The sequence below is a fragment of the Eschscholzia californica genome, unplaced genomic scaffold (genome assembly GCF_041429995.1).
Source record: "Eschscholzia californica isolate CP2 unplaced genomic scaffold, dmEscCali1.0.p SCAF_5, whole genome shotgun sequence".
In the NCBI taxonomy this organism is placed as follows: domain Eukaryota; kingdom Viridiplantae; phylum Streptophyta; class Magnoliopsida; order Ranunculales; family Papaveraceae; genus Eschscholzia; species Eschscholzia californica.
In genome coordinates this window covers 16,395,974-16,420,499 of record NW_028238472.1, presented here as the reverse complement: position 1 = coordinate 16,420,499, position 24,526 = coordinate 16,395,974, and the positions used below count along the sequence as shown (strand labels likewise).

At 37.1% G+C, this 24,526-nt stretch overlaps 1 protein-coding gene across 1 annotated transcript in view; it reads right to left on the bottom strand.

Annotated features, from left to right (window-relative positions):
• LOC147537466 (F-box/LRR-repeat protein At3g59190-like) overlaps nucleotides 1-19,462 on the bottom strand; it is a 29,856-nt gene extending 10,394 nt beyond the window's left edge. The window contains exons 1-10 of the mRNA XM_086642782.1: nucleotides 19,269-19,462; nucleotides 18,066-19,079; nucleotides 17,552-17,716; nucleotides 17,414-17,452; nucleotides 17,039-17,326; nucleotides 16,230-16,313; nucleotides 15,997-16,035; nucleotides 15,590-15,891; nucleotides 15,382-15,501; nucleotides 14,900-14,951 (exon numbers count right to left, since the gene is read on the bottom strand). Of these exons, the coding sequence (XP_086498908.1) occupies nucleotides 15,598-15,891; nucleotides 15,997-16,035; nucleotides 16,230-16,313; nucleotides 17,039-17,326; nucleotides 17,414-17,452; nucleotides 17,552-17,716; nucleotides 18,066-19,067 (1,911 nt within the window). The 5' untranslated portion in view covers nucleotides 19,068-19,079; nucleotides 19,269-19,462 and the 3' untranslated portion in view covers nucleotides 14,900-14,951; nucleotides 15,382-15,501; nucleotides 15,590-15,597. The remainder of the gene's footprint in view (nucleotides 1-14,899; nucleotides 14,952-15,381; nucleotides 15,502-15,589; nucleotides 15,892-15,996; nucleotides 16,036-16,229; nucleotides 16,314-17,038; nucleotides 17,327-17,413; nucleotides 17,453-17,551; nucleotides 17,717-18,065; nucleotides 19,080-19,268) is intronic.
• Nucleotides 19,463-24,526: the final 5,064 nt, after the last annotated feature.

Sequence of the window (24,526 nt, the reverse complement as noted above, 5' to 3'; positions counted from 1 at the left end):
CTTACTCAATTCAATCTCACTGATGATAATATGCTCCATTATAATTTCTCACTAGGTATGAGTATAACAAACCCAAGTAAGAGAGTTGGATTTTATTATGATCAAATTGAAGCTACAACTTTTTACAATGATCAAAGATTTGCTTCAATTTTTTTAAAACCATTTTATCAAGATCATAAGAATACAACTACCCTTGGTGCCGAATTTCAAGGGCAGAATATTATACCTTCTTCACTTAGAGAATTTAATAATCGAAAAAGAGATGGGGGATACAACATTGATATTAAAATGTACCTTGGGGTTAAGCTCAAAGTTAGTCGTATTAAGATTAAGTACAAGCGCACGATAATCTGTGATTTGGATGTTCCATCTAAGTCAGACCACCACCGCCACTGGAGTCAGACCACCTCCACTACCGTCTCAGCATAACACCAAAGCACATACCACATACCACATATCACAAGTCTGAAATATATGTGCTCTTTTTCAGCCATTTCAGACTTCGGCCCAATTCATCCCAATTTTCAGATTTTTTTTAATTTGAAAACAAACATCTGAAATCTGAATTGGAACCCAATTTAGATTTCAGATCTGAAAAAATAAAAAAAAAAACAAACAGCACCTACCTCCTACAAGATCCCATCTGAAACAGAAACCCATTTGAATGGAGCTCATTCTGAACCATCTATTCCTCCTCCTACAAGATCATGCCACAGACACAGTTGTGGAGGTGGTAGAGATTGTTGTTGTCGTATCCTCCGTAGTTTTCTCAAAAGCTTCTTCAATACGATCTTCCCATATATGGTTTTCGGAATTATAGGTGTAGTTGTCTGGTTAGTTGTTCGTCCATCGGAAGTGAAGTTCAATGTTACTGATATTATGCTTACTCAATTCAATCTCACTGATGATAATATGCTCCATTATAATTTCTCACTAGGTATGAGTATAACAAACCCAAGTAAGAGAGTTGGATTTTATTATGATCAAATTGAAGCTACAACTTTTTACAATGATCAAAGATTTGCTTCAATTTTTTTAAAACCATTTTATCAAGATCATAAGAATACAACTACCCTTGGTGCCGAATTTCAAGGGCAGAATATTATACCTTCTTCACTTAGAGAATTTAATAATCGAAAAAGAGATGGGGGATACAACATTGATATTAAAATGTACCTTGGGGTTAGGCTCAAAGTTAGTCGTATTAAGATTAAGTACAAGCGCACGATAATCTGTGATTTGGATGTTCCATCTAAGTCAGACCACCACCGCCACTGGAGTCAGACCACCTCCACTACCGTCTCAGCATAACACCAAAGCACATACCACATACCACATATCACAAGTCTGAAATATATGTGCTCTTTTTCAGCCATTTCAGACTTCGGCCCAATTCATCCCAATTTTCAGATTTTTTTTAATTTGAAAACAAACATCTGAAATCTGAATTGGAACCCAATTTTGATTTCAGATCTGAAAAAATAAAAAAAAAACAAACAACACCTTAGTTAATTATATACACCCGGGCTGCAGCCTGGTAGAGCCCACTAGTGGCTCCGCCTCTGTGTATATACGAAAAACGAAATGATAGTATACCCTCCCAGACCTCCCTTAGACAGTGAAACTCCGACTAGTTTTGATGGAATCTCATTCTTCTCTCTAAATCATGTCCTTCGACTTAAACCGGCAGAAATTTCGTGATCCTACCATTTATGGGTTCTGTCGCATAAACACTCGCCGCTGATAGACCACGTGGTTTAAGTTTTGAAAATCTTCTATTGATAATTCAGAGGGAGAAAAGCCTTGCAAATCTTTTGAAGATCCCAAAGTAATACATAGAGAGGAGTCTTAATTAAAATCGAAGAAGATAAAAGAAGAAGAAATATGATGAAAAAGTGATGGATGTTGGGTTTTCCTCCTAGTGGGGAAACCTAGTTGGGTTTGGTTTAGGAAACAAACCCGAGCCCGAGTCGAGTTTCTTTGGGTCGGTTACTTATGACGGTGGAGTTAGGGTTAAGGGGAAGTCTATAAATACTACCTTAACCTAATTTAGATGTGTGTGAGGAGCACCAAAGGGGAGAGCACAATTAGAAACGCACAAGAGAAGAGGGGAGAGAAGGAGGTTGCCGAGAAGAACGGGGCAGAACTTTTTCAGCACGCACAGTCTTCTTTGTTCGAAAAATTCGACGGTGACATCTTCTCCAATTGAGCTGAAATTTTGCAGAGGTATTCCTGACTTGTTCATCTAGTATTTGTACGGTGTGTTCGTTGATTGGTGGTTGGAATCCTAGTGAATTTAGGGTCGTTTTGGACTGCAAATTTCTGGACTGTTTTGTTCTTTCTTGTGAGGGTTTCTCTGTGTTTCTTCGTGTTTGAGATTGATTCGTTTTTTGGAGTCTGAGTCTCGGGTGGACGTATTTTGTAACTACTTTTCTTATTATAGTTGATTTGGTTGGACTACGAGTCCCGTGGTTTTTACTTCTCATATTGAGGAGGTTTTCCACATTAAAACTCGTTGCCTTATTTACTTTCAGTTTTTTTTCTTTACTGCTCCCACTATTCTTCTATATTATCCTCGTGACTAACACAAAGGGGGAAAACTTATATTTCCGCTACGTCGATTCGACCCGTTTTTCCGAACAAGTGGTATCAGAACTTCAAGTTAGAGAGTTATTTGGATTGTGATAACTTTGGTGATCGATTTGTTTGTGTTAGTGATGGAAAATATGGGTAGAATGTTAAGTTTGAATGGTGCTAATTATTATCTATGGAAGGGTAAGATTGAAGACTTGCTCTTTGTGAAGGAATTTCATGCTCTGGTGTTTCATGAGAAGAAACCCAATGAGAAGACTGAAGATCAGCGGGCGACTGAAGATCAGTGGTCATTGCTACATCGCCAAGTGTGTGGTTTGATGAGGCAATGGATAGATGATAATGTGATGTATCATATTGAGAATGAGACTAATGCTCGTTCGTTGTGGTTGAAGCTGTAGCAGTTATTTACTTGGAAGACAGGAAACTATAAGATGATACGATGGGAAAATTGCTAGATGTGAGATATCTTTGAAGGATAGCGGGTCTGGTTGTTCATGGCTCCCGAGGGGCAAGTTTGTTGGGTTTTCCTCCTAGTGGGGAAACCAAGTTGGGTTTGGTTTAGGAAGCAAACCCGACCCAAATTGAATTTCTTTGGGTCGGTTACTTATGACGGTGGAATTAGGGTTAAGGGGGAGTCTATAATAACTACCTTAACCAAATTTAGATGTGTGTGAGGAGCACCAAAGGGGAGACCACAATTAGAAACACACAAGAGAAGAGGGGAGAGAAGGAGGTTGCCGAGAAGAGCGGGGCATAACTTTTTCAGCACACATAGTCTTCTTTGTTCGAAAACTCCAACGGTGAGATCTTCTCCGATTGAGCTGAAATTTTGCAGAGGTATTCCTGACTTGTTCATATAGTATATGTACGGTGTGATCGTTGAGTTGTGGTCGGAATCCTAGTAAATTTATGGTCGTTTTGGACTGCAAATTTCTGGTTACCAGTAAGCACCTTAATTTGGAAGATCCAAGTTACCAGTAGGCATGACCCGTGCCTACGGCACGTATATGCGTCAGAAAATGGTAGATGAATAGAATAACTTGGATTTTGTCATGGTAACCTTTTCAGGTATTGTTATTCTAAGAAGGTTTATAACCATTATAAACTTACCCCAAAAGATGACTTCAACACTTAATTGTGGTTGCGGTTCTGAATTGTGATTACCATTCACCTCATTATATCTTGAACTATTGTAGTTGTTGTCAGATAATTTAACTTTTAAATAAAATGGAAATGATGCACAAATCAACAAATGCACCTAACCGTAATTAGGAATTATTTGACCTATTCTTAAACTGAGTATTTAGCACAAAACATAACCGTTGATTATTTATAATAATGTCTATTCCCACCACAAATATAAATATACAAATTTCCCTTAATGATAGTTACATTTGACTCAACGAATTTAAAGTTGAAAACCCCAATGCTTGAATGATTATCGAAAGACAGACGGGTTAAGAAAAAGTGAAAATTTCAAATTCCAAATAATATTTACAACAAAAAAAGAACAGAATCACCAATTCTACTGTTAGTATTTGATCCAAATTTACGCCCATAGCATTCGATGGAAGTAGCCTCAAAGAAAAAATTGCAGAAACCTTCTGCATGTCAAAAACTCCAAAGCTCTTCTTTTATTTTTTTCTTCAAGCTTCTTTACCTGAATCAAATAAAAGCAAAGCGAAAATGGTGAAACCATTATCTTACGAGAAAAGAAAATTATACTTTTCAACCAAAATAAGCCAACCTTTGTACTCAAGAAAAATGCAAGTTTCTTCGTTTCTCTTATGTCATTAACCTAACTATACCCAAGTGGCTTCTCCCACTAAATTTTCACCTCGACTTTGAATGTGGTTGCCTTTCAATTTATTTGACCTTTTTTGTTAGTTTTTGTTTAACATTTTTTATCTTTCTTTTATTTCCAAATTTATTTGGAGTTCCATATGCGCCGTACTTTATTTCTTCTCCCCCATTTGGCCAATTGATCCGCTTGAGTATTAATCGTCTGTGGGCCGTAAAGGAATTGGATTTGGTCGAAGCTTTTGCTGAGAGATCTTATGCCTTCCATATGATTCTTCAATTGCCAATGAATATCATGTCTCTGGTCCCTGAGGTGAGAATTGAGGTTGAGGTTGTCACTTTCAATCTGAAGATGAGAGATATTGAGCTCCAAAGCCCATTGGATGGCCTTTAGAATCGCTATACATTCACACTCCTCTGCGGTTTGTCCTCTGATGGTGTCGGCCAAGACTATTATGAACTCCCCATTCTCGTCATGAATGATGCCGCCAATTCCAGCTGGTTCCGCATAACTCGTGAACGAGGCGTCCACATTGATTTTAAGAAAAGGTGGTGTCGGAGGACTCCATTTTGGTTTGTTGGTTTTCTTAATAGACGGTTTAGCTTCCTGAGTACTGGTGGCGAAGCACTGTATCATATGAATCACTTGTAATGGTGTATAATCTTTATTGCCAAAGCTTTTCTCGCATCTCGATTTCCAGATGAACCACATAATTTTGGCCACCATCGCCAGTCGAGCTTCCTCTATCGTATGCCAATATAGAATCCGTTCCAGCACAGTGGAAAAGTTGCTCGTTCTGATATTAAAATGGAGCCAGATGGCTCGGGCGAAGTTACAATGAAGCATCAGATTCAATAAGGATTCACAATCCTCATAGAAAGAGCACTTATAGTTATTGCCAATGAATTGCCCGATTTTGTCTCTGACCGGGAGACTGTTAGTACAACATTTCCAGAGGAATAGTTTCATCCTCGGGATGGTTTAATCGTTGAGCTTTGTAAGCAGCTTACCTTAAATAATCATTTTACCTATATAAAACATTGAGAAAGCACCCATTTCTCATGTATCAACCAAGAGGTGAAAAAAAGAGAAATAAAACATAGACATCAAAGACCTATAAGAATTGGAGAGGAAATAACATACTTGTCTTTGTAATAGGATGTTCCCTAGTAGTGTAAGGAGTATAGGGTTCACGCCCTCAAAATAAGTATGGATGGTTGCAAAATTTTCAGGCTGCATTGTGTTCAGCGGACGCTTACACTCTCCGACAACAGTAACAACTTCTACATCCTCCTACAACAGAAAACGATAAACTGCATGAACAATAGAGACATGCCTACTTTAAGTATTCTGTCCTTCTATCAATGCAACCTATTTTTAAATCATATTTCAACCTTTAAAGTCAAAACGGACTTAGGACTTGCAATCTCCAGATATGTAAAGGTTCTCGATGAAGCTCAATCCAAGAATTCATCACTAAAAGAAGAAAAAGATGAGAACTTTACCATGTGGTGTTGTTCAACAACCTTTTGGTGGTCATTTTCATAAGACATTTGAAACCATTCATCAAAGTTTAAGCAGAACTAAATATCTCTGGAAGAAAATTAACGAACGACCAGAGATCATGTAAATTGTGCGGCACAAATATGATATCAAGTACATTGGGTTCCAAGAGAAGAATTTCTGACAAAAGGATTTCAGCTATCACACAACTATTGTTAGTTTATAACCTCATGGAGAAACCTAAAAATTTGTCTCGTACAAAAACTAAATAGTTCCACACCTAAAATGAGAAAATGATTATATTCTTGCTTGAACCTAGAAGGCTCGGACAGGAGGGAAGAACATATTGTAGAAATGAAAGAAGGTTTTATATGACTTAAACCACGGTTATGCTTCAATGAAAAAAAGGTGAAATATTTTCATAACGCGACAACCCCAAAGTTCTTTCAGTGGGTTCTTTAGAACAGAACAACGGGTTACTTCCAAATATGTAACTCCCAACGCGTCATTTTATCAACTACCGCGACAACCCCACTCCTCAACCCGTTACGTTTTTATATTTAAACACCTCTTCCTTCTTCTTCTCCTTCCATCTCCACTAATCAATTACGATGCTGTTTTTTTTATGTCTGAATCTGAATTGGCTGAATTAGCTGAATAATCTAATAAGTAGCATGTTTGTTTTTTCAATCTGAAATCTTATGTCTGAATTAAAAGATTGACGTTTATACCCCTGGTTATTAAAAATAATACCTATTAGTTTTCAGTTTAAACAAAACCCTAGGTTTATCCCTTTACTAAAAAAACCCTATTAGGTTTACCCCTTCACTAAAAAAACCCTAGGTTTCTCTCTCTCTCTCTTACCCTAGGTGTCTCGCCGAATCTCTCTTCCTCTCCACTGCCGGAACTCTATCTTTCTCCCTCGCCGGATCTCTCTCTCCCTCCCTTGCCAGATCTCTTTTTCCCTCGCAAAATCTATCTCTCTTTCTCTCCCTCGCCGGATTTCTCTCTCTCTCTCTATATCACCAAAGGTATGTAACTCCATCTCTCGACCTCCCTCTTTCTAGTCAATTGACAAAGAAGAAAAGTGAAGATGGTCGTGATATGTGTTGGTGATGGTGGTCGTGATATGTGGTGGTGGTCGTCGTGATATGTGTTGGTGATGTGGTGGTGGTGGTTGTGATATGTGTTGGTGATGTGCTTTGGTGTTATGTTGAGACGGTAGTGGAGGTGGTCTGACTCTAGTGGCGGTGGTGGTCTGACTTAGATGGTGGTGGTGGTGTTACTTATAGATGGTTGTGGTGGTGGTTTTACTTATAGATCGTGGTGGTGGTGGCCTTACTTATAGATTGTGGTGGTGTTGGTCTGACTCATTTGGTGGTGGTGTTGGTCTAACTCATTTGGTGGTGGTGGTGGTCTAACTCATTTGGTGGTGGTGGTCTGACTCATTTGGTGGTGGTGCTGGTCTGGCTTAGGTGTTGGTTCTCCTGACTTTGGTGGCAGTGCTCCTGACTTTGGTGGCAGTGCTCCTGACTTTGGTGGTGGTGGTCGTCTGACTTAGGTGGTGGTGGTCGTTTGACTTAGTGGTGGTGGTCCTCTGACTTAGTGGTGGTACGATTTTGCCGGTGGTGGTGGTGTTTACTCATTTAATGTTGGGACAAAAATTTCTAAAATACAAGGGCATGAACGTCATTTGTCGAAATTCAGTAATTGGACCCATTTTTCAGACTTGTTTTGAAGTCTGAAATATATGTGCTCTTTTTCAGCCATTTCAGACTTCGGCCCAATTCATCCCAATTTTCAGATTTTCTTTAATTTGAAAACAAACATCTGAAATCTGAATTGGAACCCAATTTAGATTTCAGATCTGAAAAAAAAAAAAAAAAAAACAGCACCTACCTCCTACAAGATCCCATCTGAAACAGAAACCCATTAGAATGGAGCTCATTTTGAACCATCAATTCCTCCTCCTACAAGATCATGCCACAGACACAGTTGTGGAGGTGGTAGAGATTGTTGTTGTCGTATCCTCCGTAGTTTTCTCAAAAGCTTCTTCAATACGATCTTCCCATATATGGTTTTCGGAATTATTGGTGTAGTTGTCTGGTTAGTTGTTCGTCCATCGGAAGTGAAGTTCAATGTTACTGATGTTATGCTTAGTCAATTCAATCTCACTGATGATAATATGCTCCATTATAATTTCTCACTAGGTATGAGTATAACAAACCCAAGTAAGAGAGTTGGATTTTATTATGATCAAATTGAAGCTACAACTTTTTACAATGATCAAAGATTTGCTTCAATTTTTTTAAAACCATTTTATCAAGATCATAAGAATACAACTACCCTTGGTGCCGAATTTCAAGGGCAGAATATTATACCTTCTTCACTTAGAGAATTTAATAATCGAAAAAGAGATGGAGGATACAACATTGATATTAAAATGTACCTTGGTGTTAGGCTCAAAGTTAGTCGTATTAAGATTAAGTACAAGCGCACGATAATCTGTGATTTGGATGTTCCATCTAAGTCAGACCACCACCGCCACTGGAGTCAGACCACCTCCACTACCGTCTCAGCATAAAACCAAAGCACATACCACATACCACATATCACAAGTCTGAAATATATGTGTTCTTTTTCAGCCATTTCAGACTTCGGCCCAATTCATCCCAATTTTCAGATTTTTTTTAATTTGAAAACAAACATCTGAAATATGAATTGGAACCCAATTTAGATTTCAGATCTGAAAAAAAAAAAAAAAAAACAAACAGCACCTACCTCCTACAAGATCCCATCTGAAACAGAAACCCATTTGAATGGAGCTTATTCTGAACCATCAATTCCTCCTCCTACAAGATCATGCCACAGACACAGTTGTGGAGGTGGTAGAGATTGTTGTTGTCGTATCCTCCGTAGTTTTCTCAAAAGCTTCTTCAATACGATCTTCCCATATATGGTTTTCGGAATTATAGGTGTAGTTGTCTGGTTAGTTGTTCGTCCATCGGAAGTGAAGTTCAATGTTACTGATGTTATGCTCACTCAATTCAATCTCACTGATGATAATATGCTCCATTATAATTTCTCACTAGGTATGAGTATAACAAACCCAAGTAAGAGAGTTGGATTTTATTATGATCAAATTGAAGCTACAACTTTTTACAATGATCAAAGATTTGCTTCAATTTTTTTAAAACCATTTTATCAAGATCATAAGAATACAACTACCCTTGATGCCGAATTTCAAGGGCAGAATATTATACCTTCTTCACTTAGAGAATTTAATAATCGAAAAAGAGATAGGGGATATAACATTGATATTAAAATGTACCTTGGGGTTAGGCTCAAAGTTAGTCGTATTAAGATTAAGTACAAGCGCACGATAATCTGTGATTTGGATGTTCCATCTAAGTCAGACCACCAGCGCCACTGGAGTCAGACCACCAGCGCCACTGGAGTCAGACCACCTCCACTACCGTCTCAGCATAACACCAAAGCACATACCACATACCACATATCACAAGTCTGAAATATATGTGTTCTTTTTCAGCCATTTCAGACTTCGGCCCAATTCATCCCAATTTTCAGATTTTTTTTAATTTGAAAACAAACATCTGAAATCTGAATTGGAACCCAATTTAGATTTCAGATCTGAAAAAATTAATAAAAAAACAAACAGCACCTACCTCCTACAAGATCCCATCTGAAACAGAAACCCATTTGAATGGAGCTCATTCTGAACCATCAATTCCTCCTCCTACAAGATCATGCCACAGACACAGTTGTGGAGGTGGTAGAGATTGTTGTTGTCGTATCCTCCGTAGTTTTCTAAAAAGCTTCTTCAATACGATCTTCCCATATATGGTTTTCGGAATTATTGGTGTAGTTGTCTGGTTAGTTGTTCGTCCATCGGAAGTGAAGTTCAATGTTACTGATGTTATGCTTACTCAATTCAATCTCACTGATGATAATATGCTCCATTATAATTTCTCACTAGGTATGAGTATAACAAACCCAAGTAAGAGAGTTGGATTTTATTATGATCAAATTGAAGCTACAACTTTTTACAATGATCAAAGATTTGCTTCAATTTTTTTAAACCCATTTTATCAAGATCATAAGAATACAACTACCCTTGGTGCCGAATTTCAAGGGCAGAATATTATACCTTCTTCACTTAGAGAATTTAATAATCGAAAAAGAGATGGAGGATACAACATTGATATTAAAATGTACCTTGGGGTTAGGCTCAAAGTTAGTCGTATTAAGATTAAGTACAAGCGCACGATAATTTGTGATTTGGATGTTCCATCTAAGTCAGACCACCACCGCCACTGGAGTCAGACCACCTCCACTACCGTCTCAGCATAAAACCAAAGCACATACCACATACCACATATCACAAGTCTGAAATATATGTGCTCATTTTCAGCCATTTCAGACTTCGGCCCAATTCATCCCAATTTTCAGATTTTTTTTAATTTGAAAACAAACATCTGAAATCTGAATTGGAACCCAATTTAGATTTCAGATCTGAAAAAAAAAAAAAAAAAACAAACAGCACCTACCTCCTACAAGATCCCATCTGAAACAGAAACCCATTTGAATGGAGCTTATTCTGAACCATCAATTCCTCCTCCTACAAGATCATGCCACAGACACAGTTGTGGAGGTGGTAGAGATTGTTGTTGTCGTATCCTCCGTAGTTTTCTCAAAAGCTTCTTCAATACGATCTTCCCATATATGGTTTTCGGAATTATAGGTGTAGTTGTCTGGTTAGTTGTTCGTCCATCGGAAGTGAAGTTCAATGTTACTGATGTTATGCTTACTCAATTCAATCTCACTGATGATAATATGCTCCATTATAATTTCTCACTAGGTATGAGTATAACAAACCCAAGTAAGAGAGTTGGATTTTATTATGATCAAATTGATGCTACAACTTTTTACAATGATCAAAGATTTGCTTCAATTTTTTTAAAACCATTTTATCAAGATCATAAGAATACAACTACCCTTGATGCCGAATTTCAAGGGCAGAATATTATACCTTCTTCACTTAGAGAATTTAATAATCGAAAAAGAGATGGGGGATACAACATTGATATTAAAATGTACCTTGGGGTTAGGCTCAAAGTTAGTCGTATTAAGATTAAGTACAAGCGCACGATAATCTGTGATTTGGATGTTCCATCTAAGTCAGACCACCACCGCCACTGGAGTCAGACCACCTCCACTACCGTCTCAGCATAAAACCAAAGCACATACCACATACCACATATCACAAGTCTGAAATATATGTGTTCTTTTTCAGCCATTTCAGACTTCGGCCCAATTCATCCCAATTTTCAGATTTTTTTTAATTTGAAAACAAACATCTGAAATCTGAATTGGAACCCAATTTAGATTTCAGATCTGAAAAAATTAATAAAAAAACAAACAGCACCTACCTCCTACAAGATCCCATCTGAAACAGAAACCCATTTGAATGGAGCTCATTCTGAACCATCAATTCCTCCTCCTACAAGATCATGCCACAGACACAGTTGTGGAGGTGGTAGAGATTGTTGTTGTCGTATCCTCCGTAGTTTTCTAAAAAGCTTCTTCAATACGATCTTCCCATATATGGTTTTCGGAATTATTGGTGTAGTTGTCTGGTTAGTTGTTCGTCCATCGGAAGTGAAGTTCAATGTTACTGATGTTATGCTTACTCAATTCAATCTCACTGATGATAATATGCTCCATTATAATTTCTCACTAGGTATGAGTATAACAAACCCAAGTAAGAGAGTTGGATTTTATTATGATCAAATTGAAGCTACAACTTTTTACAATGATCAAAGATTTGCTTCAATTTTTTTAAAACCATTTTATCAAGATCATAAGAATACAACTACCCTTGGTGCCGAATTTCAAGGGCAGAATATTATACCTTCTTCACTTAGAGAATTTAATAATCGAAAAAGAGATGGAGGATACAACATTGATATTAAAATGTACCTTGGGGTTAGGCTCAAAGTTAGTCGTATTAAGATTAAGTACAAGCGCACGATAATTTGTGATTTGGATGTTCCATCTAAGTCAGACCACCACCGCCACTGGAGTCAGACCACCTCCACTACCGTCTCAGCATAAAACCAAAGCACATACCACATACCACATATCACAAGTCTGAAATATATGTGCTCATTTTCAGCCATTTCAGACTTCGGCCCAATTCATCCCAATTTTCAGATTTTTTTTAATTTGAAAACAAACATCTGAAATCTGAATTGGAACCCAATTTAGATTTCAGATCTGAAAAAAAAAAAAAAAAAACAAACAGCACCTACCTCCTACAAGATCCCATCTGAAACAGAAACCCATTTGAATGGAGCTTATTCTGAACCATCAATTCCTCCTCCTACAAGATCATGCCACAGACACAGTTGTGGAGGTGGTAGAGATTGTTGTTGTCGTATCCTCCGTAGTTTTCTCAAAAGCTTCTTCAATACGATCTTCCCATATATGGTTTTCGGAATTATAGGTGTAGTTGTCTGGTTAGTTGTTCGTCCATCGGAAGTGAAGTTCAATGTTACTGATGTTATGCTTACTCAATTCAATCTCACTGATGATAATATGCTCCCTTATAATTTCTCACTAGGTATGAGTATAACAAACCCAAGTAAGAGAGTTGGATTTTATTATGATCAAATTGATGCTACAACTTTTTACAATGATCAAAGATTTGCTTCAATTTTTTTAAAACCATTTTATCAAGATCATAAGAATACAACTACCCTTGATGCCGAATTTCAAGGGCAGAATATTATACCTTCTTCACTTAGAGAATTTAATAATCGAAAAAGAGATGGGGGATACAACATTGATATTAAAATGTACCTTGGGGTTAGGCTCAAAGTTAGTCGTATTAAGATTAAGTACAAGCGCACGATAATCTGTGATTTGGATGTTCCATCTAAGTCAGACCACCACCGCCACTGGAGTCAGACCACCTCCAGTACCGTCTCAGCATAACACCAAAGCACATACCACATACCACATATCACAAGTCTGAAATATATGTGCTCTTTTTCAGCCATTTCAGACTTCGGCCCAATTCATCCCAATTTTCAGATTTTTTTTAATTTGAAAACAAACATCTGGAATCTGAATTGGAACCCAATTTAGATTTCAGATCTGAAAAAAAAAAAAAAAAAAACAAACGGCACCTACCTCCTACAAGATTCCCATCTGAAACAGAAACCCATTTGAATGGAGCTCATTCTGAACCATCAATTCCTCCTCCTACAAGATCATGCCACAGACACAGTTGTGGAGGTGGTAGAGATTGTTGTTGTCGTATCCTCCGTAGTTTTCTAAAAAGCTTCTTCAATACGATCTTCCCATATATGGTTTTCAGAATTATTGGTGTAGTTGTCTGGTTAGTTGTTCGTCCATCAGAAGTGAAGTTCAATGTTACTGATGTTATGCTTACTCAATTCAATCTCACTGATGATAATATGCTCCATTATAATTTCTCACTAGGTATGAGTATAACAAACCCAAGTAAGAGAGTCGGATTTTATTATGATCAAATTGAAGCTACAACTTTTTACAATGATCAAAGATTTGCTTCAATTTTGTTTAAAACCATTTTATCAGGATCATAAGAATACAACTACCCTTGGTGCCGAATTTCAAGGGCAGAATATTATACCTTCTTCACTTAGAGAATTTAATAATCGAAAAAGAGATGGGGGATACAACATTGATATTAAAATGTACCTTGGGGTTAGGCTCAAAGTTAGTCGTATTAAGATTAAGTACAAGCGCACGATAATCTGTGATTTGGATGTTCCATCTAAGTCAGACCACCACCGCCACTGGAGTCAGACCACCTCCACTACCGTCTCAGCATAACACCAAAGCACATACCACATACCACATATCACAAGTCTGAAATATATGTGCTCTTTTTCAGCCATTTCAGACTTCGGCCCAATTCATCCCAATTTTCAGATTTTTTTTAATTTGAAAACAAACATCTGAAATCTGAATTGGAACCCAATTTAGATTTCAGATCTGAAAAAATAAAAAAAAAACAAACAGCACCTACCTCCTACAAGATCCCATCTGAAACAGAAACCCATTTGAATGGAGCTCATTCTGAACCATCAATTCCTCCTCCTACAAGATCATGCCACAGACACAGTTGTGGAGGTGGTAGAGATTGTTGTTGTCGTATCCTCCGTAGTTTTCTCAAAAGCTTCTTCAATACGATCTTCCCATATATGGTTTTCAGAATTATTGGTGTAGTTGTCTGGTTAGTTGTTCGTCCATCAGAAGTGAAGTTCAATGTTACTGATGTTATGCTTACTCAATTCAATCTCACTGATGATAATATGCTCCATTATAATTTCTCACTAGGTATGAGTATAACAAACCCAAGTAAGAGAGTTGGATTTTATTATGATCAAATTGAAGCTACAACTTTTTACAATGATCAAAGATTTGCTTCAATTTTTTTAAAACCATTTTATCAAGATCATAAGAATACAACTACCCTTGGTGCCGAATTTCAAGGGCAGAATATTATACCTTCTTCACTTAGAGAATTTAATAATCGAAAAAGAGATGGGGGATACAACATTGATATTAAAATGTACCTTGGGGTTAGGCTCAAAGTTAGTCGTATTAAGATTAAGTACAAGCGCACGATAATCTGTGATTTGGATGTTCCATCTAAGTCAGACCACCACCGCCACTGGAGTCAGACCACCACCGCCACTGGAGTCAGACCACCTCCACTACCGTCTCAGCATAACACCAAAGCACATACCACATACCACATACCACATATCACAAGTCTGAAATATATGTGCTCTTTTTCAGCCATTTCAGACTTCGGCCCAATTCATCCCAATTTTCAGATTTTTTTTAATTTGAAAACAAACATCTGAAATCTGAATTGGAACCCAATTTAGATTTCAGATCTGAAAAAATAATAAAAAAACAAACAGATTCATCTTGTCTTCCTCAAACAAATCAAGATGAGTTTTTCTTCCAATTCCTTATCAAGTATCAAGAAATATAACAATTAGTTATAAGAGCACAAATCAAAACCACTAGATTCGTTGACTAGTTAATATCACTAATTAATTGGAAATTCTCTCTCTTATCGAGAGTCTTGGATTCAGGTTTGGTAAACATAAACTGCATAACTTTCCTTTGTCTAAGCCAGGAAAATATTGGGTTAGGACCGGAATCACTAGATTGAGGACAGACAATCCCCTTTCAGTATCTTCTTGTGTTTTTGGTAATAATAACAGGAAGGAAGAAGAATTTTTTTTTTAATTAAGCTCGTTCTACGGCGACAACCTAACAACGTCAATCGTGATCTGGACCAAGTTTATCGATACCATCTGAAACAGAGTTTGCTAGTCATAGAACATTGTTATTATTACAGTATTCCAAAAGCTTCTCCTTCAGATGATTCGGACCTCTCCTTTCAACTCATTGAGCAAACAACAAAACTTAATGCAAAATGGGTCATCGCTGCTTGCGAATCATTTCCACCAACAAAATCGCACCAAGCTACCGCCAAGATTTGAAATTTCACACTGCAAAAGAACAACTAGGCATGATTTGGTATTGAGTTGAAAACCAACAAACTTAACAATATGGCTTAGTACGAGATAAAAAGATCACCTTTTACATTAGAATCTGAACTGAATCATATCATTTGCAACTTCAGAGGCTCTTGGAAAGCTCAGTAGCGTCTTTTTAAATTTTTTCATTCGTTTCTTAGGAACCGATGATTTTGAGGAATAACCATCGACGAGATCCAATTTCTGTAAGACAACAGAGTTCTTCAACAAAAATTTCAAAAATTTGAGTTCATTTACGCATCCCAAAAGTCCTTGAATCTTGACAAACTTGAGGTGAGAGAGAATACATGGCAATGAAGATGAAGTCCCTTCGTCCCAATACTCTACATTGTTTCCTGATATCTAAATAGCATAAACGATAAAACTTACGCGGCGGAATTTATGGACTCTTGAACTATTTAACAAATTAAATGAAAAGCAAACAAGATATAGAATTTCAAGAGTTACCGCGTCAACATAGTAAAAATATTGGTCGTCAATGTTCACCTATATAACAAACAAAGCGACTGTCAAGACAAGGTTAATTTGTCTAGGGAGCAGAGATAAAAGAAAATTAATATACCCAATGGTAAGATATTTTTTTTTATTACCCCATATACTTCCACTGAAAGATATTCAATATTAGGAGATATATGCATTAAGTATGTTATAGCAAGAAAAGAAGCTCCTGTGAGTCATACATCGAACTTTAAGCATCGTAAATTGCAAAACTGAACCGGGGGACTGTGAACTGAATCAGGTACTCTCATCATAACCTGAGCACATAAAAGGCACATATATTATATATATATATAGACATATATATATATATATATATATATATATATATATATATATATATATATATATATATTGGATAACTCATGTTTGGATCTAAAGATGCATCCATTTTCTGGCTTTTCTTGACCCGACAAATCTAATATTTTGTACCAATGTAGCATAACATATACGGGTTACGGGTTAGGCCATCCCCATGAGCCTTAAATCCCATTTATACGACCTTTACTTTGTTTAACACTATAATTACAAGGGATAAACCTTTGGGATGCTACACCTCCACTAAGACCCAAATTCATAACCTTTGGACTTGAGAGTGGGAGGCAAACCACTAGACTCGAAGGCCAATTTGCAACCAAATTGGTCTTGATTTAGATACCCACAAACTTAATATGGTACTACAACTAGGCGAACATGATAGACCCAATGGCCATACAAGCTCAACGCCACAAAAAAGAAAATAAATGTTAGGTCCAAAGAAAGCCGCACATGAAAAAGCATTCAAGAATAGTCCAACATAAACACAAGGAAAACTCGTGACCTAGAAAATAATATCCAAGGCATCTCCACTAGTAACATTGTCTAGAGATAAAGTCCATACATACAACAAGAATAAAAGATGTATATCATGATAATACAAATTAGCATGACATACCTGCCTTACACAGAGAAATCGAGATGGAAAAAAGAATCACCTTTTACATTAAAATCTGAACTGAAACATATCATCTGCAGCTTCAGAGGCTCTTGGAAAGCTTAGTAGCATCTCACTAAATTTTTTCATTCGTTTCTCCGTAACTGATGATTGTGGGGGATAACAACTGACGAGCTCCAATTTTTGTAAAACAACAGAGTTCTTCAACAAAATTTCCAAAAGTTTGAGTTCATTTACGCATCCCAAAAGTCCTTCAATCTTGACAAACTTGAGGTGATAGAGAACACAAGGCAAAGATGACCCTGCTTCCCAATACTCTACGCTGTTTCCTGGACTTAATGTTATCTAAACAAAAAGAACGATAAATTATGGACTCTCGAACTATTTAACAAATTAAAAGTAAAGCCCACAATACATAGTGTTGTGAGTTACCTCGTCAACATAGGGAAAATGTTGGTCGTCATCGTCCACCTATATAACAAACAAAAGCGCAGTGTCAAGATAAGGTTACTTTGTCTAGGGGGATGAGACAAAATTAATATACCGAATAACTAAGACATATTTTATTACCCCATATACTTCTAGTGAAAGATATTCAATATTAGGAGATATCTGCAGTAAGTATGTTATAGCACGAAAAGAAGCTCTTGAAAGCCATGTATGCGACTCGAAGCGTCGTAAGTTGCAAAATTGAATGGGGGGACTGTAAACCAAATCAGGCGCTCCCATCATAACCTGAGCACATAAAAGGCATATATATATAAAACATCAATTTGGATAATCCATGTCTGGATGTAAAGATGTATCCATTTTCTGGTTTTTCTTGACCCGCATAGGATAACATATACGGAATAGGGGAAACTGTAAGTTATTCATGCTAGTTAGCCACTTAGGCCCAAAAATATGCAAGCATTGTAGCTATTTTCTAAAACCCTGCTAGAGCCAAAAACCATCTAGATAGTACTAAAATTGGTGGCTCATATGGTGGATTCTACCTGTCAGACTTGTCTTTTTTATTTAGGACGTTGAATGCAAACATTTCAGCTTTATTTATTAAGAGAAGAAAGGATGGACGCAATTATACCTCAAGGAAGCCAGCTGATAACTTAAGATCCTTTACGTTATGAAGCGCTCTTAGAAAATTCATCACACGTCGAGCATATAATTCTTTCGATGATAAAGAAAGATCTAAAAAATCTTTTAGCGGTTCCCATGGTTCAAATAATGACATTTCAATATCAGCAGTTTCCAACCGATCAAACCTGTCTAGATAGTAGTTTTGTTCAATGACATCTTTGCATGAGAAGAATCTAAGTTTTGGCGCATATAACTTCACAGTTACGACCTTATTTTCCTCTGGAGATTTAAGTTGTTCCAATGTAAGACGCTTAAGTTTAGGAGAAGAAATGTTGAAAGTTATATCACTATCTTTTACAGAACAATAGTCTAACATTAAAGTTTTTAAAGACGGACAACTTGAGATGATCTTATTAGTTAAGTTCTGATCAATTGAAATCCCCCACAGCATCAAATAATCGAGCTTAGGTAAATCCATTGGATACAGAAGAAGCTCTGAAATATCCCCATCCATCATAGAGATGGAAAATGACTTCAATGAAGTAGATGTAAAGACAGATGAAGGAAACTGAAAGTTAAGATCTTCAGGTAAGCTAATAAATAACTCTTGAACATTTCTTCGTACAGCAACAAGGATCCATGTATAAATATGGGTTGTTCGTATTTCCCATTCGGAGTACGAACAAGAAAGATGAAACCTTTTTATATCAGATGAATCGCGAAGAAGCAATACAGTGTCAACAAATTGTATAAACCGACTAATCCGTTCTGTTCCACTCGAAGAAAACATCATATCGCAGAAGTGTAGACGGGAGAGTGAAGTCCAAAGAGGTCTCCATCTTTTTGAAAGAACACTGGTTGTTTGAATAACATATCTTGTATCATAAATGAAAGAGAGAATGTGAAGAATGAGTGAATCAGGTAATTGGCTAATTCTATCTTCAGTACTATTAGAAATTTTCATCTTCTTTTCTAATTCTGAAACTGGTGAATTTGTTGTTACTACCATTGTTCCTTATGGCTGAAAAATACAAGTTAATAGACAATCAAACATGGGTTGTTTAGATTATTAGTTAGACTTTACAATAAATGAAAGCAAGAAAAAGTAAGTAAACCCTAATCTCTAGTTGAATTGGCAAACAATGTCTGATAATCATCTCTAGAAGCTTAAATCTAAAAGAGAGAGACGTACAGAAAGAGAGAGAGAAACCTGATAATGGCAGACTGGAGTGTTGGTAAGGGTAGAGAGGGTAAAGATTACTTCTGAGTTTCTGAATGAGAGGCTTCAATATCCCAACTCCAACCAGGAAGAACCAACCGAATGGGGATGAAATCGGTAAGTCCCCCTTTTGAGACCATTAGCCAAGCCTCTGGGTTCGGTGGATTCAAAATAGTGCCGCCCTAAATGTAAATGTAATTAAATTATACATTTGACAACAACTTCTGGTTGGAGTGATTACCAATTTTTTTTTTTTTTGAGAATTCAACTACGATGGACGTCAGTCGTTACAAGACACTGATGTATCATGAACATGTAATAAGCACGATAAACGCCTAATTTAAACAAAAAATGAAAGAAGCTTAAAGCCCAACAACAAAGATGCTTAAAGCGCGATAAATTATTACATTATTTATAACCGAATTTACATAAGATAAATCTTGATGGCAAACTGCTTCCACCGAGACTCGATCTCACGACCTCATGGACTTAAGAGGGGGTGTCCAACCATAGCACCAAAGGCTGGTGGACGAGTGGATACCAAGTTGATTTCGGCTCTCTACGTCAAGCGTTCGAATTACAGAGTCATACCTCCTAAAATATTCTGACATTTATAAAGAATGAGACATTTTGAAGGAAAATGAGAAAATTTAGGACAAAATTCTTAACAGGCCCTTCTATTTTGTCAATCGAAGATGATTGGATCCTACTAATCAAATGATGAATCTTGCAATTTAGAAGAAGAAAAAGAAAAAAATCAAGGTCACCAACTAACTGTCGGTCAGTCGTCATTGAGCACCTCATTTTCCTTGAAGAAATAATAATAAAAAGACATGAAAGGAATGTTTTGCAGAATAAAAGTTGAAGAGTAAAAACTATGTCATTTTTGGTATATTTAAGGTCATTTTTGTGATTGTCTACGTCTAAATCGCTTTACTCAAATGAACCCAGAATCAACCTAAAACTAGTAATTCACACAAGTCCATTGATATCTGACTTTAGTCAATTCAAATCTCGAGTCAGATTTCAAATTTGACATAAATAAAAAAAAAACACTACCATACCCTAGACCTCCTTGTAAATAATGGAGAATTCCTCAACTCAACCGGCTGAAGATCATTAAGCAAAAAAAAAAAAGAACAAAAGAAGCTGCAGAAAGGAAAAAAGCTGCCCAAAGCTCCAGGCTTATAAACTGCATTGCAGCAAGTCCATCATCCCTTAAGTGATGATCATCATTCTTCAAACTAAACACCAAAACGATAAAAAAAAAAACATATCAACTATTCGTCAAAACATAATTTATTTTCAAGAAATAGAAAAGCATATGAAAGTTACAAAGAATCAAACTTGGGAAGCTTTTGTCACTACAGAAGGCTGTCAGTAATTAATTTGAGCAGCTTTTGGTGAAAATTTCTTATCTGGCTTATAGTATTATCTGGGCTATATCCCAGTTCATCTCAATAACCACTTTTTCGAAGACTGAGGTCTTCAATAAATTTTTTAGAAACTTTAAGCTCATTATTACATTCTCGGGCGTCCTCTAATTTGATAATTTGAGATGATCCGGCCTGAATGGCATCCCTAGCAATTCTCCCGAACAATTCTATTAAGTTTGATGAGCTCGACTCTACCTGAACAATAGAAACAAACTGAATGTTGTTAACTAGATGGAGCTTGTTTCTTGGAGTAGCAAGAATCTCACTATCCTATACTGAATCAGAGTCTGGTGCCGCTGCCACATCACCACATCACCAGTGTGCGAAATGGTGTGGTTAAAAAGATTGTTGGAATATTTTAGGCAGCAGATAAACTATGTTGTGACGTTGAAGTGCATCGTTGATGGATTTCACAGCCGGTTCTGCTGCCAACTACTGGGCCGCAGTGAAGGACTTTGGCGAAGGGATCCTGTAGAGTGAGCAAAGTTCAGCATTTATAGAAAGGCAATGGTTTCATCTTGAGAGCTAAAAGATGTGAATGTCTTTTTTTTTTCCTCATTGGTTAAACCTTACTGGCCAGATTCCAAATTTATGAATCTTAATGGTTTGAGCCTTACTTGTTTTGTTAAGGGGTGCAACAGGAATCGGGCTTTCATAGTGCTTTGTCCTATCCAGAGATCTGTCCAAAAGCTGATGTCTTCGCCATTACCTAACTCCCAAGTAGTCAAATTCCAGAACAGACTACTGTGTAATTGAATCCCTTTCCATACACTACAGCCATAGACTTGTTTCTTTGCTCTACTTGACCATTCCTTGTGGGTGTCCCCGTATTTGTTACAGATCACCTCTCTCCACAAGGCCTCTTTCTCTTCGTCGAATCTCCACACCCATTTCATAAGGAGTGCTTTGTTCATTTGTTTCAGGTTCTTGATGCCCAGACCTCCTCTTCTTTTACTTGTGCATACCAAATTCCAAGCTGCCCAGTGTAACTTTTTCTGTTCCTTTGCACCTTCCCAGAGGAAATTGCACATCTTCCTATCTATTTCTTTCAACACTCCAGAAGGGATAGAAAAGAGGGAGAGAAAGTAGGAGGGTAATGCTTGAAGGACTGATTTGATAAGAGTAATTTTGCCCCCTTTAGAAAGGAGTTGACCTTTCCAGGCTGCTAATTTATTGTTAATCCTTTCTATCACTGGATCCCAAAGCTTTTTTGACTTATAACCTTCCCCCAAAGGAAGACCAAGATAAGACGTGGGGAGAGATCCCACTTGACAGCCGAATTCCTTCACCAATTCGTGATTGATATTGTTATCTCCAACCCTATTGATTCTATATATGTAAGATTTAGCCAAATTTACCTTTAGGCCTGAAGCGATTTCGAACCAAACTAGGATTTCCCTTAACTTTCTGAGTTGGGCCTGGTTCTCATCGATGAAGAAAAGAGTGTCGTCCGCAAACTGTAAATGGTTGATGCTTCTGCCATCACTCGCTGCTTTGAAACCCAACACCCCCGATGAAGAAAAGAGGATTTCCCAACAACTCGCCTTGATAGTCAATATCTCTCTCTCAATCCTACATCCTATAAATAGAGTATCTACTATTGCTAGAACAAACTTGCACAGTTTCATTCTAGGTTTCTTTAATGGTTCGTAATTATGAGAAAAGAACTACGCCCCTCTAACACCCCCGTAACCTCTTGTTTGTAGATTCCCTTCATACGAACTTCGAAGCAAAAATTTCTTCTGTTTACACTATCGTCTGTAGTAGAAATACCCGTCTAGCAAAGAGTGTCACTCCTTCACTTAAATCAAATGCAAGTGCTCATTAACGATCCCGACGCATCGAATCTCGAGCACACAACAAGCTCGAGCTAATAGTGTTGGCCTGAAACTGGCCAACAAGGTCGACAATGCGGCCCAGCCACGACCTGTGCCTCGAGTAGCCTCACTCACTCTACACCACCTCCTTTTTGCAATCCTCGCGCACGATAACATAATAGAAGAAAACCGTCTGAAATGTGACTAGCATGGGGCCAGACCTTTATTCAAATTTCACACCTGAAATGTGGGAAAAGAATACAACATCTAAGACATTCAAGTTCCGAGGCTGTTCCATCCCTTCCCACTAGATATTTCTTCGACACTATTACACCCACAAAATAACTCCATTATTACTGTTATTACGTCCATCATCATCATTTAACTAAACGCGAGAAAGGACAATATTCTTAATTATTCAAAGAGAAAGAAAATCATACCAACTCTTGGTCTGAGCCTAATATATTGTATAGGAAATGATACAGTACAGATAATTGCAATCTATATAGGAAGATCATAAACAAGGTGAATAAGATGGGGAATATCAAATAGAAGTCAAGAGGAGTACTAAAATCATAACGTTAACATTCAGAAGTAATTGTCACTAAATATGAAAAAGGGGATTAAAATTTCACTTACTAGAATTGGTACAAAGGAAAATGCTACCAGACGTCTTAGACGAGCATGATTTCGACGCCAGAAGAATTTCTTGGCAAAAGTAGCAGCTTCTCGATTAGTTTTCTTCTCGCGCGATGTGAGTGAGTCTTCGCAGAAACATAAAGCACTACCTTCTGCAAGCCCTTAGTGTTCTTCAATAAAACTTCAAGAAACATAAGCTCGTTGGGATGCCCTTCGAATTGTCGAATCTCAACAAACTTGAGGTGATAATGGATGCATTGAGAAATCACTTGTACTTCTTGGATTTCTTTTCTTACCTGGACAAAATCAGAAAATAGTTTATTTAATCGGCTCTGCTTCCTTTTCCTTTCCGTGTTCTTGATGTGTATTTTTAGGAGAAAGAACATAAACAAAACAGATCTTTCACCTTTTCAATTTCTATATGAAGCGATTCTACATTAGGAAATATCTTGAGAAGGTATGGTATTGCGTTAATATATTTTCTTGAAAGGCATCTTTGTAGCTTCAAACATCTAACTTTGCAAAATTGAATAGGATCACTTCCTCCTCCTAGTCTGGCAAGAGACCATGAGAGGACCTTAAAGACCAAATGAAAGAAGATACAAAACCAATAGAACAATAGTCAGAGTTCTTCTTAAAATGCAAAATATAAAAGATTGGCATCGTACAAAGAACTAGGTGCTTGAATAACTAAAGTGTTACTAACAATAATCATCACAATTCGAACACAATTGTTTTGAATTCTACCCAAAACTAACTTAAAATGTAAAATGTGGATTGTTAGACTTATCCCAATCACTTTTCTTTGACGCAGAAATCCAAATTGAGATACAAACGTCGTCTAGTGGTGAGTGATAACAACTAAGTTCTATGAAATTGTAAAGAAAATGAATATACTTTACCTCAATTGATATAGACAAGAATGATCTACAACTTATAGATTCTGAACTTGCTAATGATCTACAACTTAAAGATTCTGAACTTCTTCTTTTCTAGTTCTTGGGTTGGACAAGTAACCTAAAAGAGTGAGATACCAACAAATCAACAGTCAATGAAAGTTGTGAGTTAAAAATATCAAAAGAACATCAAATTTAATTAGCAATATCCTAAATTAATCAGCTTAGGTCTGAAAGTGGGGGGAGAGATAAAGGAGATACCTGATACGAGGCTGGCAAGTCGTGGGTGTGATTGGTCGTAGAAAATCCACCAGAAAAGAAACAGATTGAGCATATTTTACATGAGATAAATGTGTTAACAATAGAGAATCTTGTGAGGCAAACCATCACGGTCTCATGTTTTGGGGATATAGGCAAATGATGCAATGATAATCACATTAGACAATCAAGTGCTCAGAAAT